Below are 12,658 nucleotides of genomic sequence, written 5' to 3' on the forward strand. Positions count from 1 at the left end.
CACCCACCTGCTCAGGTCACTGGGTAAATGCTTGGTGGCTTAATCTACTGATGCTGCCATCTGTTCCAGAGCAAGCCAGATGACCGCCTCCCTGGCTGTGCCTGCACATGCTGGCTTGGGCCCGCGTTTAGATCTCCCCTTAAACAAATCGGGGGAAGCGAAGCCCGGAAGCTGTCCCTTTCCTGGTGCTCTCCTCGCAGCAGGTGCGTTTGTGGTTTAGCACCAAGGTCCCGAGGCCCCCCCTTTAGCAGCCCAACTTCTGAATAACGTATTAAGCTATTGCACTCGCTGGTTCTTGTCGTTGTACATCCCGTAAGCCTACCCACAAACGGGTCTGCAGCCAGTCCTTTCAGACAATCTTCCTTTAATACAAAGTCAATATATCTACATACACCGTGGCATGAAAACCACTTACTGTTTCAGCTTGAAATAGTGTGAAAGCAACAGCACTTTGCTCTCATACAAAGAAAAAAAAACAAAACCAAAACCTTTTATTCTGTTTTTTTCCCCCTAAACTCTCCCAGTTAAGATTTTGCTGCAACATACTTAGAAATTTGGGCAACTTTCACACAAATAGGAAGTAAAATCTCGAAGAAGCCTCTTTTTTGTTGGAGACAGGAAAGGGGTTGGGTGTTTCGGGGTCACTGTTTGGTTGAGTTGCGTCCGTCCCAGCAGTACCAGGTTGTGGCCATGTCGACCCCTCTAGAAAACGAAAGAAAAGTCGAGGGAGAGCAGTTCTGGGGCAGGGTCTCTCCTTCAGGACATGCTCACCTCGCTGCGCTTTGGCAACAAGATTCCTCTTTTTCACGCACATCTGCTAGACTATCATCTATGCAGCCCAGTGCGCGAAGAGTCAGGGGCTGCTCTTACCATACTCGCTGTTTTTGTTGGTCGAATGATTTTAAAAACGGCATGTGCGCACGTGTGCCATGGCTCTGACATTCCTGTCTTTCTACTTCACTTGTAAGACACTGGTGTTGTTTAATCTCCCAATTAACCGGCGAACGTGGCAAGGGCAGGCTACGTGGCCACAGGAGGGTGGGGGCGAGTTGGCACTACGACGACATCTAAGCCAGCCTGCTAACCTCACGCCCTTCCAGAGATGCTCGATATGTCTGAGATTAAAAAAAACCCCCCAAAAAAACCAAACCCAAAAAAACCGGACGTTTTGTTCTTACATGAGCAAGTTAAACCTTTTAAATGGTAGAAAAGCAATATGTAGAAGTAGCAATTTGCACTGCATTTTTTTTATATATCACAGCCATTACACATAACATTTCTACAGTGAAAAAATAGACTGTCTTTGAACATAATATGAACAAATAAGCAAATTTTTTTCTTTTTAAATTCATTGACCGATATTCTTTGTTTTTTTTCTTTTTTAAAAAAAGGAAAAAATACACTATTTAAAAAAAAAAAAAAGGTAATGTCACTTGTTACAGTTACATCGATACTTTAAAGAAAGCCACTCACAGTATATGCCATTGGATGCAGCTCACTTGATCTTTCCAAATTATTTTACAGCTAAGTGTGGGTTCATAGCTGTGCCTACGAACCCGGGTGACGTACTGCACGGGGACGGGCACAGAAGTGTCTCTGCGTCTCTTCTGGAGATCTGCTGTGTTGTGGGGTGAGGAGTTGGCAGCAAGGATCAGCACCTTAATAGGAATGAATCTCTTACAGAAGCGTCTCTGGAACAGGCCTGGTAAGGGGCCCTTTCAAAAATGCTCCTTACCCTGGGGGAGCGGGCAAAGCTGGTTACAAAAAAAGGGGATGGTACATGTGCAAAGAGAATGGGAAAGACGCTGCGTTTTTGTACTTCTCGTTCGAAACAGCAGGCGTGGAAAAGAGGAGGTGAAAACCCACGGTCGGTGAACCCAGCTAGGGAAAACCCATCTTGACCTGACAGCACCTGGGCTCAGCCTAGCCAAGTCTGTGCCCAGAGCCTGGGAGTACTGCCGTGCTTTATATATATATTTTATATCTCTAGCGTTTTTAAATATCCTAAAAAACAAATTTTGGAATTAGAAGAAATGAGGAATGTTCCAAGTATTCAAAAGGTGAGCTACAAACCCTCCTGCCTGGCAGAGGCACTCAGTGGATGCCGATTGCAAGGTGCCCATAAGCCCAGAATCATCCCGGTTGATGATGCTGAGGTTATTAAGACTCCAGCTAGAAGAATTCCTGACCTTGAGTTTGCTGAGACTGGTTTATTGGATTTGTTTCTACAGGACACCTTCTCTGCAAGTGACTTCCTTTAAAGACTGCCAACTATATTAGTAAATAAACTGAACTCTAATGATGTAACCAGAGCCGGCTTCCTTCCCTTCCCCAGCTCTCTCAGCTCCCTTCAGCGGTAATGTTTCGCAAGGTGTTTGTTTTAGCTTTTGGATCAGTTTTGATGATGTCCAGACATCCTCCACAGCGAACACCACTTGAGGTAACAAGAGCAGTTCACCACTTAAAATAGTCCTTCAGCACCCTCCTGAGCTGCCTCTTCACGTTCCAGGTTACAACATGGAGTTCCTGACAGGGCGTGCCTTTCAAATCCTTCCCCCCACTCCCCACGGCATCGTCCAAATGAAAAGGTACTTCTTCTGATTCAGTTTTGTAAGTTCAAGCACTCCTCCTGGGTCAGAAGAGGCCTTCCAGGACTTAAGTGGTTGGTACAGTCTGCAAAAACGGATGGCTTTTTATGTTGCATAGTGATCAAAACTTCCGAGATACTCCAGAGCTGCCTGGTAACAGAACTGGTACTCGTCCTATCAAAATGGAAAAAAGAGAGAGAAAGAAGAGTTAGCGTTTGTGAAACGATTGTTAAATCCCTTCCAGCTGTGCAGTCAAGCTAACCCCTTCATAGCCTGCAGGGCAAGAGTGCGGCTGCAGGCCTGTGCACAGCGACCAGAGGGGATGCAGCGTGCTCAGGAACCGGGGAGAGATCCACGATGCCGAAGAAGTGGGGGAATCTCTGCATCTTATTGCGAGGATGTTCATAAACGCGCTTTTCTTCCTCTGCTTTTCATTAAAAGTAGGTCAGCGTCCTTACTCCGTTCCCAGGATTAATAAGGCCCCTAGAGCATTTGTGCTCTCGGAGTGCAGGGCTGGGGTTAGAAATCCATGGTGGCGGATAGCGCGGTGGGCTTGGACATCGGATGGTGCTGCTAGGATCTCCCCCCACCAAACCTCCCACCTCCCCAGCCGTCCCTCCCTGAAGGTTTTGATGGGATTAGAGTTTCCCACTGGCTGGAAGGACAAAGGTTCAGTCGTCCTCCAGCTGGGAGGGTGAAGTTAACGCTATGGATGTGGACAGGGAACACACACAGCTGGAGCTGCGAAAAGGGGGCAAGTCCTAGAGTCCAACCGTAGCTGCTTTACCTCTGTCTGCACCATGGCAGGTCGTTGTGTTCGCAGCATCTTTACTGTCTGGAAAATATCTACAACACCCTCGTAACGCATTCTCTCCAGGACGATGCTCAGCGTGATGAACACCCCGGTCCTGCCCACTCCGGCGCTGCAGAGGGGGAGAGACGGAAAGGGAGTGAGGCAGTGCCTGGACTCTGGTAAGGAAGCAGCCCAGCAAAGCGGATGCCTGCCTGCGTGTTGATCTTGTGCGGAGCAGTGACCTGACATCCCCGGCCAGGGAGCACGGCATTAGAGGTGGAGAGCCTAAGCCTATCAATCCAGTGTCACATTCCTGCACAGCAGCTCCTACCAGCAGCGGATACATTAAACCAGGCAGAACAGATGATCCGCAAATGTCCAAAGCTTTAGGGGCGGACAAGGTGCCACTGGGGAATTATTTTTATTGCAGTAAGAAAATAACTTAACACCACCCCCTCCCCGGCCAACCAGCCTCTCTGATTCAGATGCACAATATCTGCCTCGGCTGCTTTAACGAAAGAAATCCACACGGCTTCGATGAGGTAATGCCCTGCATTATCCCCTGCTCAGCCAATCGGGATGTAGGCATGGCTCTCGCTAGAGCCAAGCGCCTGTCTGAGCATGTGCCGGTCTCATCCTGCTGCGAACGGGGCTGCTCTGCAGCTCTCTGCAGAGGTGCAGGGGCCCTACCCCTCCGGCATCTGTCTGTGTCCTAGCAGCTCTGGAGCGCTGTGTGCAAACAGGGCTGAACTGTCTGTAGATCAAAGAATTAATTTAGGGCACCCAACAACGCCATCCAGTGCAACCAGTTACCCCCCTCCCAGTGCAGCGTGAATGACTTCTCTTCCAGACAAATGCAAATGGGACTGGTAGGGGAAGATGTGGTGCACAAAGCCTTAGGCATGGCAGGAACCCAGAACACCTGGCATGAGCCTAGGGTATAATGCTTTGTGGGGGCCTGGGTGGAGGAAGGACTGGGGGTGCCCAGAAAGCCCTTGATAAGTGTGGGGGGGACTGCACAGAGCCCCCAGAGGAGAGCGAGACGGGGTGCGGGACATGGAGGGGAGCCAGGTGTCCCTGGCATGTGCAGCGAGCTCAGCCAGCGGGAGCTACAAAAGGAGGCGAGGAGCGCCGCATGCTGCGCCTCCTTCGGTGCCGGGCTGCTCTCTGTCGGCTAAAGAGCACCTACCTGCAGTGGACAGAGATTGGCCCGTCCTGGCCAAACTGCTCCTTTGTCTTGTGGACCTGCCCGATGAAGTCGATAAAACCTTCTCCTGATTTTGGCACGCCTTGCTCCGGCCAGTCGGTGAACTGGAACTGACGGACGGTTCGTGACTGGCCGTCCTGGGCAGGGCAAGGGGGAAAGAAAACCATGCAGTTAAAACGTGGGCTGTGTCCACGCCATTAAAACCAGCTCTCCCACGTGCCCGGCTGATGACGAGAATCGTGGCAGAGATTCTCTGCACTGCACGGGAGTCCAGCACCCATGTGTGTACAGAAGAAAATGACTCTATTTATAAAAAAATTACCCAGCTGTAGCTGATGTCTGGGAGTTTCTGCTACAGATCTATGCTCTTGGCTTGCACTTGAATACTACCAGCATCTGGACAACTCTGAGCACTGCAGGACTGCCCAGACTGGAGTCTTGTGCTGCGCAGCACTCGAGCTGAGGTTATGGCCCTTCCATCAATCTTCAGGACTTGTTGCCATGGCATCAGAATTATACTCCAGAGGAAGATAAATCTTCCCCCACCAGAGACATCCTTCTCTACCTTGCAAATAGAATTAGCAGGCTACACAATGCCAGCGACCTCAGGAGCATGTGAAGCTTGTGCGGAGATTGAGGCTGTATTTGCAGAAGAATTCTGAAAAGGTCCCGAAATCCTCCCTGCGATGGGTTTAAAAAAAAAAAAAAAAAAAAATCTTGTTGCACCTAATGTCATGTGAGTGAAAGCTCTCTTATGTCTTAGCGGTGGTTTTCTCTCAACTTCTCCTTGCACTTAAAATCCGAAAGCAGGCCTCGTTGCGCACCCCTTGCGATGTTGGTGCTTTCGTTAGGTGCTTGTTGTGGCACAGGAAGATGCAAATTCCCCCGTGTTCTCCAGCGAGCTGAGCCGGGCGCTTGGTGGACGTCCGGGCTGGAGCACATAGCCCAGGGGTACAGCTCTGTACAGGTAAGGGTCCCGTGGGAGCTGTCCACGTAGGTGGAGGGCAGTAAGGATCTAACCACCCCGTTGCAGCGGGCTGCAGCCCTGTGGTGCACTTTGGAGAGGTCGCTTCCATTGCTTTGAGCTGTAGGTTGGTGGTTAAATCGCCCAGCAGCTCTTTCTTCATAGAGTAATCCCACTGGAAAGAGCTGGGGTTTTGCATGATGCCAGAGATCACCTGTGCAAGACCACTCCGCTCCATGCCAGCAAGGAAAGCAGTGCTGGTCCTGAGAGTAGGGAGCAGGGCAAGGGAAAGGAAAAGCCGTACCAGATACCAGAGCTGCAGCTTCAGCTGTGCTGTCTGGAGGAGGAAAGGGCTGGGGGGCAGCGCTTGTGTTTCTGTCTGGCGGATCGGTGAGCGGAAACGGTTCTCAACTAAGAAGGCATTAGTGGCATTTTTTTCTGGTGGCCTGATGTGTGGGCACATTTAAGTGACCTATGGCATGTCAAAGGTGCTCTCCTTCCGAAAGGTGGCTGGTACACAAATAGGTCCTTGAAGGAAGGCTTAAAGCTATATCCTGTTTGGGTGTCCTACCCACTTTAGCTTGGAAAGTCTGCCCGATGATGAGAACTGAGGCTACAGAGCAAGAACCCAGCTTGAAGTGCTCCTGCAAAGTCACCACTTGCTGTCTGCTGCCATCTGTTACTGTCTCTCCTTCCTCAAAAAGGTTGTTATCCAAAGGAGAGATGACGACGGCAGTAGCTCCAGAACGTGGTGCCTCGCACCGTGCAAACGCAGAACAAGGTGGCGGCCCGAACAACTTGCCTTGTTCCCTGTAGAAAAGAGGCAGGTGAGTCTGACTTCCAGGACGGATGCGTGCGGTCTCAAGACACAGTCTTCGGAGATCTTCAGAGACAACTGAAGGCGATGGCTTTGGATGCTGGAAGAAATAAGTGAGCTCTTGAGAAGGGAAACAGCCCCCTGACCCATCCATCGACTTTCTGTGAAGGGGCTGGCACGCAGGCTGGTGCCACGCATGGTTGTAGAAAAATCCAAGGAGTCTTTATGAACATGTACAGCCCTGCACTGCCTGTTGAAGCTTGATGCTCTTCTCTTCCCCATGGAGGGGACTGGAAGGCTGTAAAATCTTCTGGAGGCGATGCAAAGGAGGCTTCTTCTTCAATGCTAAGTAACCTCTGAAAGGTGGACTCCCCCTTTGTCTTCTAGGAGCAGGATCTATACTTAAAATACCTGAGGAAGAGCCCGATGCACCAACTGTACCAGCTAAGGGGGGGCAGTGGAACAGTCCCTAGCATCTCTTGGTGATATTCAAAAGCAAAGCAGCAAAAGCTGATGGAAACCTGTTCCGCCAGAAAATGCTGATCTTGTGCAATGGTGGTAAATTGCCAATTATCTTTTTTTGTACAAAATTGTCAAAAACCCCCAAACCCAACAGTCCAAGTGAAACCCTTCAGAGTGCTTCAAGGTTACATCAGTGTTTCAAAGAGGATTTTTTCCCCCCCAGGATTGTTGTGGGTAATTTCCAAATTTTGATGTACTGTTTTTAGGTCTGATTTGGGACAAAGGGATGTTTCCAGAGCAGAGTTTCCTGGGGGAACTGAACATTTTGGGGTTCTGATCAGCTCCAGGAGGCAGAGCAGCAAGGAAGCCATCACGGAGCTTTAGGAGAGTTTGCTGTACTAGAAAAATTGAAGCACAGACTAGGATCTTACATGCACCCATTGGAAACAGCAATTATGAGGCCTGTTTGAAGCTGAATCTTTCAAATACCATGGAGCCTGCAGCCACTGAATGGTCCCATAGCACTTCCATCCATGGACAGCCCCCCATGGCCCCTGGTTGTTGCAGAAAATGGTTCAAAAGTTTCCTTCCTGTGTTTTTAAAAACCCTCCGTGGATCCAGCACAACCTCCCTCCCATCTTCGTTGCTTCCTCCGCAGTCTCCCCAAGGCTGCGAGAGTCCTTCCTGCCTCCACAACTGCCTGTCTCTTCGCAACGCTCGATGAAAGCCTTTCTTACCTTAATTTCTCTACCCTGCAGTGCGACGCTAGGAATACAGACGCCACGGAAACACGCCGGCGTTCAATTCGTATGAAAGACAGTACACAGAGATATCGCACTATAGATCCTCTTCGGTTATCTGTAAGGTGACCCAGCAGCCTTGTTCAAGGCATGATGAATGAGCATCAATGGACTTGGATGGCTGTATGCGGTGATGAAGCACCTTCCATCAGCCTGTCCAAAACAGTCTAGTTACTGCTCCTTCGCCAGCCGCCTCACACCGAGCCTCAGAGAGACCTAATAAAGCACTGAGCATTTGTCTGTCCATTTGTCAAGACGCACTGGTCACCGCTGGGCCCACCCGCTGGAGCAACGCATGTACCATCTGCTGAAGCATCCACAGAGGCAACGTTGCTGGTTTTGCTCCAGATTCAAGGGAGAGTGAAAAGATTTCTAAGGCAGGAGCCGAGGGACATCTAGGAGGAAAATCCCTCACTGATCATCTTGTGATCCCCGTCTCCATCACGAGCAAAAGGAACAGAGTATGTTTCTGTGCAGTTCTTGTCTCTCGCGTTTCACCTGTCAACCCCAGACCAGGATTTCCTATTGTGAGGTCTTTGCCAGGCCCACGCCGTCAGGCAACCATGTCGTGCAAGCAGGGAGGGACTACAACAGTTCAGGGGGCCAAAATTCGTAGCTTCCTAGGTTGTAAGGCCGGAAGGGACCTTGGAAGATCATTGGGTGCAGCCCCCTGCGCCAAGCAGGAAAGAGAACTGGGGTCCAGTGACCCGGCGAGGTGAGAGCTGGTCTCAAAGCGACAGGAGAAAATTCAGTAAAGACAGATGGAGACAGAGAGGAGGGAGTCCTGAGGAGAGGAAACGTGCAGCACGATCTGGGAGGAAAGGCTGAATGATCGAGGCTTGTTTAAGGGATCTGGAAAGAGCCCTCCAGCACAGACAGGATTGTTATGAAGAGGATGGGGGTTGAGTGTTCCCTGGATCCACGGCCAACGAGAGGTCATCGCATTCAGCTTTTTTCAAAAGAAGGTTTTGGGTCAAGGGAAGACTATTTCTAACTGTGGGTTAGTTTAGCATTGGACCAGGCGACTAGGGGGGCTGTACAAGCCCCGTCGTCGGAGGTTTTTAAGACCAGAGATGGTCTTGGCATTTTTAACTTGCCTCGGTGCAGAGGGATGAACAAGATGGACTTCACAAGGCCCTTCCAGCTCTACATTTCTATGCTAATCCCCTTACTAAATTCACCAGCTTGGAAGGAGTCTCTTTGCTCCCTCTCCAGCTACACCTATTGGGAGGTGATTCCAGTGCACTCCCCTTTTCATTTCCAACCAAGCTCACACGCATCTGTTCTCGTGCCAGCAGTCCATCTTGTAGCTATTCTCCCTCCCTGGCATTTACTCCCATGAAGTATTCAGAGCGGGCAATCCTACCCCTGTCTCAGCTTTCATTATGCTGAGCTAAACCAGCCACGTGCTTATGGCCTTTTTTTGCAAGCCAAGTTTCCTAACCAACTCCTGAGGATAGCGTTCACCCTTCAAAGCGCTCGCGGAAGGACGACAGAGCACTCACCCTGGCATCAGTAACCTTGAATTCTCGAAGGATGTACTGAGGCATGTTGTATTCGGCCATGGGGTCGACCACAAAGTACTGGTAGCGGGCTGACCGCTCTGCTGGCCAATACTGATGGCACTTTTCCTGCCGAGGGGGGGGAAAAGATGAAAGGAGATCAGCGTTATTACAGGCTGGTTAACGCTCGCGCGGCTGCAGGGCGGCAGCTTCCATGTAATCGGGTAGACACTTACCCGGCCCATCTCCCGCAGCTTGGTCAGCATCACAACGATGGTGGAGTTGTTCTCCCACAGCATCCGCCAGAAATCCTCGGTGGTCTCTGCCAGCGGCCCTTGAGTGGCAATGTATGCTTTCTGTTGTCTGCAAGCAAGCACAGGCCCCATGCGAGGCTTGAATTACCCCACGGTCCGGCTGAAGGCTGGTATGGGAACAGCCACAAAGGCCTGAAGTGATGGGAGGTGTATGGAAATGCTGGGGATTCAGTTCCCCAGAGATCCGCCAGGCTTGAGATGGCCCTAGGCATCAACAGGGCTTGTGCTGGCGTCCTTTCAGCGCCCTTTCCCTGCTTCCTGGGACTCAGGGCTACGTCCTGCCTCACCTTGCATGCACACGCAAGACGGAGGAGGCGGCAGTGCACCCCTTGCACACTGGGGCCGGATGCAGGGAAATCCTGCTGCTAGCACAGTGTGAGTGCAACAGAAGCCTGCAGCTGCCTGCAGCGGTGCTTCAGTCTCGGGGCCACAGGCAGGGAGAGGGCAGGCTGCAGCTGCTGCTGCTCCGTGCAAACCTTTAGGGTGAGTTAGGTTAAGTTACTTTTATGGTGTAGTGTTCTCCTAGTTCTTACATACTGATGAGTTAGCATAGGTAGGATAAGAGAAGCTGCATGAGAAAAGCAGAACTAGGTCCGCCAGTGCGAAATACTTCTCGACTACCCAGTCTCGCGACATCTTATCTTGAGACAGGGATTGGGTCAGTATATACCCTCTTGACTACCAGGATGACGGGATGGCATCATCTCGGTACAGTGTTTGTCAAGGTCTCTACCAGATCCTTTTGTGTACTTTGCTATGGAGGGGGATAAAAAGGGGGCCAGGGATCCAAGACATGTTCCTTTTGCATCCAACGCTCAGGTTCCCATCGACAGATGTTTCATGGATCCCGTGCCCCTTTGAACTCAGTCTCTAGTTCTGGGTATGGTCCTCTTGGCAGGCTGGCCACTGGTCAGGACCTTCTGGGATTTGGGGTTTGTCATGACATTAAGTGGTAAGACTGCTTTCTTTTTTTGAAGTTCACGACCTGCGATAGAGTAGATCTAGATATAGTCGTGTGACGTATTACCTGTGTTGCATTCTCATTTGTTTGCTAGCCACGTTCATCTTTGCAGAAGTTTAATAAGGCTTGCTGTGTGATCCCTCCACAGAAATCCTTCTTTTGCTGGGCACCACAGGGTTGGTTTAAACTCTTCTTTGTGAGCCTAGCGCTCCAGGGGAGGGGCAGAAGGGCTGGGGGTCAACATCAGGCCCCGGCCCCTCGGCAGTCGGGCTCTGTCAAGGCTGCTCAGGGGAGTCTCAGAGCATCGCTGCTGGAGAGCTGCAGCTCTGCTTGCAGGCTCTTAATGCAAAAGGCACAGCACTTGCTGCCTTTGGGAAGCAGTCGATAGTGCAAAATCCCAGAACCATAACAGGAATGAAAGGCAGTGGCAGGAACAGTTTCCCACAGAAGCTGCCCACAGTCCAGCCCTGTGTGATATGCAGAGTCCAAGGCTGGAGCTACTTTTTTTTTTCTTTTTTGTGGGACAGAAAATTTCATAACCACGAATGACTGGAATAGTTAGGAGAAAAGTTAAGAAAAACCCCATACGCCAAGGGGCATGCTAATCAACTAAGCTAATCAAACACGGTCTCTCCCCATTTGGTGGTGGGCTCTGCACAAGATGCAATACAGGGATAGGATGTGCCAGTCCACAAGACACTGGCAATGGATGCGTGCCATCATAGTGGTCCACGTACAGCACTCGCATGCCCAGCCCAATTTACTCCTTGCTACAAAAGCAGATAAGTGTTACCGTTTACCTGTATCCATCGATAAAACTGGCATTGATGTAATCTGACCCCTCCACTCCCCTGATGGGCTGAAGGCAGACCCGCGTGGTCTCGTATGGCATGATGTTGACAAGGCGATTCTTGAATTTGTTGCATGGGAGGTTGGCGCTTATGAACCTGGATGTGTGGGCTTTGGAGTTGGCAAGTCGCTGAAGGAAAACAAAAATCACTTGGAACAGGGCGTTATGGCAGCTCCCAGGAAAAGGAGAGCTGGGTATTCAGGCATCTGGGCCAAACTAGCTTCATGAGGAAACATAGAAAATGAGGCTGGAAGGGATCTCAGGGGGTCACATCTAGTCCAACCCCCTGCTCCAAGCAGGACCAGCCCCAACTGCATCATCCCAGGCAAGGCTTTGTCTACCTGGGTCTTAAAAGCCTGCAAGGATGGAGCTTGCACCTCTTCTCTGGGTAACCTGTCCCAGTGTTTTACTGCCCTCCTCGTGAGAAAGTTCTTCCTAATATCCAACCTCAACTTCCCTGGCTGCAGCTTGAGACCACTGCTTGTGTCACCTCTGCCCCCAGTGAGACCAGTCCAGCTCCATCCTCTTTGTAACCCCCTGCAGGGACGTGAAGACTGCTGTTCAATCCCCCCCGCGGTCTTCTCTTCTCTAGATTAAATAAGCCCAGTTCCTTCAAGCTCTCCTTATATGTCATGTCCCCCAGCCCCCTCACCATTTTTGTTGCCTGCCGCTGGACTCTCTCTCCAACTTGTCCACATCCTTTCTGTAGTGGGGGGCCCAAAACTGGACACAGTGCTCCAGATGTGGCCTCACCAGTGCTGAATAGAGGGGAATAATCGCTTCCCTTGACCTGCTGGCAACACACCTACCAATGCAGCCCAGCATGCCATTAGCCTTCTTGGCAACAAGGGCACACCGCCGGCTCCTATGCATTTTCTTGTCCACTGTCACCCCAGGGCCTTGTCTGCAGAGCTGCTGCCCAGCCAGTCGCCCCCAGCCTGTCCCGGTGCATGGGATTGCTCTGTCTTAAGTGCAGGACTTTGCACTTGTCCTTGTTGAACCTCATGAGATTCCTTTTGGCCCAATCCTCCACTTTGTCCAGGTCACTGAATCCTACCCTTACCCTCTGGTATATCCACTAGCCCCCCTGCACTTGGTGCCATCTGCAAACTTGCTGAGGGGGCGCCCTATGCCATCTTCCAGGTTGTGGATGAAGACATCAAAGGGAGAAAAAGTCTCTTTGTTTGCCTGGGGCTGATCTCAGACAAGCGCCGCAAAGGCAGCAAGCTTGTCCCAACCCCTCCTGCCTACCCCCAAACAGGTGCCTTTCCTCCCCTCCCACCGCTCTCTGCAAGGCTCTGCACAGTGCTGTTCTCCGTCCCTTGCAGCCCATGGCAGCAACTGCCTGATAAAGGGGCTCTTATTGTCACTGAATGCGGGTCCTCACTGTGTGGGGCGCT

At 51.0% G+C, this 12,658-nt stretch overlaps 1 protein-coding gene across 15 annotated transcripts in view; it reads right to left on the reverse strand.

The window, feature by feature from the left end:
- Positions 1-501: 501 nt before the first annotated feature.
- The window catches only part of PTPRS (protein tyrosine phosphatase, receptor type S), a 208,540-nt gene continuing 196,383 nt past the window's right edge, over positions 502-12,658 (reverse strand). For all 15 annotated transcript variants that reach the window (XM_019513459.1, XM_019513454.1, XM_019513453.1 and 12 more), the window contains 6 exons: positions 11,209-11,387; positions 9,370-9,496; positions 9,137-9,262; positions 4,571-4,725; positions 3,376-3,511; positions 502-2,762 (listed from right to left, as the gene is read on the reverse strand). In XM_019513459.1, coding sequence (XP_019369004.1) covers positions 2,694-2,762; positions 3,376-3,511; positions 4,571-4,725; positions 9,137-9,262; positions 9,370-9,496; positions 11,209-11,387 — 792 coding nt within the window. In that variant the 3' untranslated portion in view covers positions 502-2,693. The remainder of the gene's footprint in view (positions 2,763-3,375; positions 3,512-4,570; positions 4,726-9,136; positions 9,263-9,369; positions 9,497-11,208; positions 11,388-12,658) is intronic.

Source organism: Gavialis gangeticus, unplaced genomic scaffold (genome assembly GCF_001723915.1).
Source record: "Gavialis gangeticus isolate Ggan-Ray unplaced genomic scaffold, GavGan_comp1, whole genome shotgun sequence".
NCBI lineage: Eukaryota > Metazoa > Chordata > Crocodylia > Gavialidae > Gavialis > Gavialis gangeticus.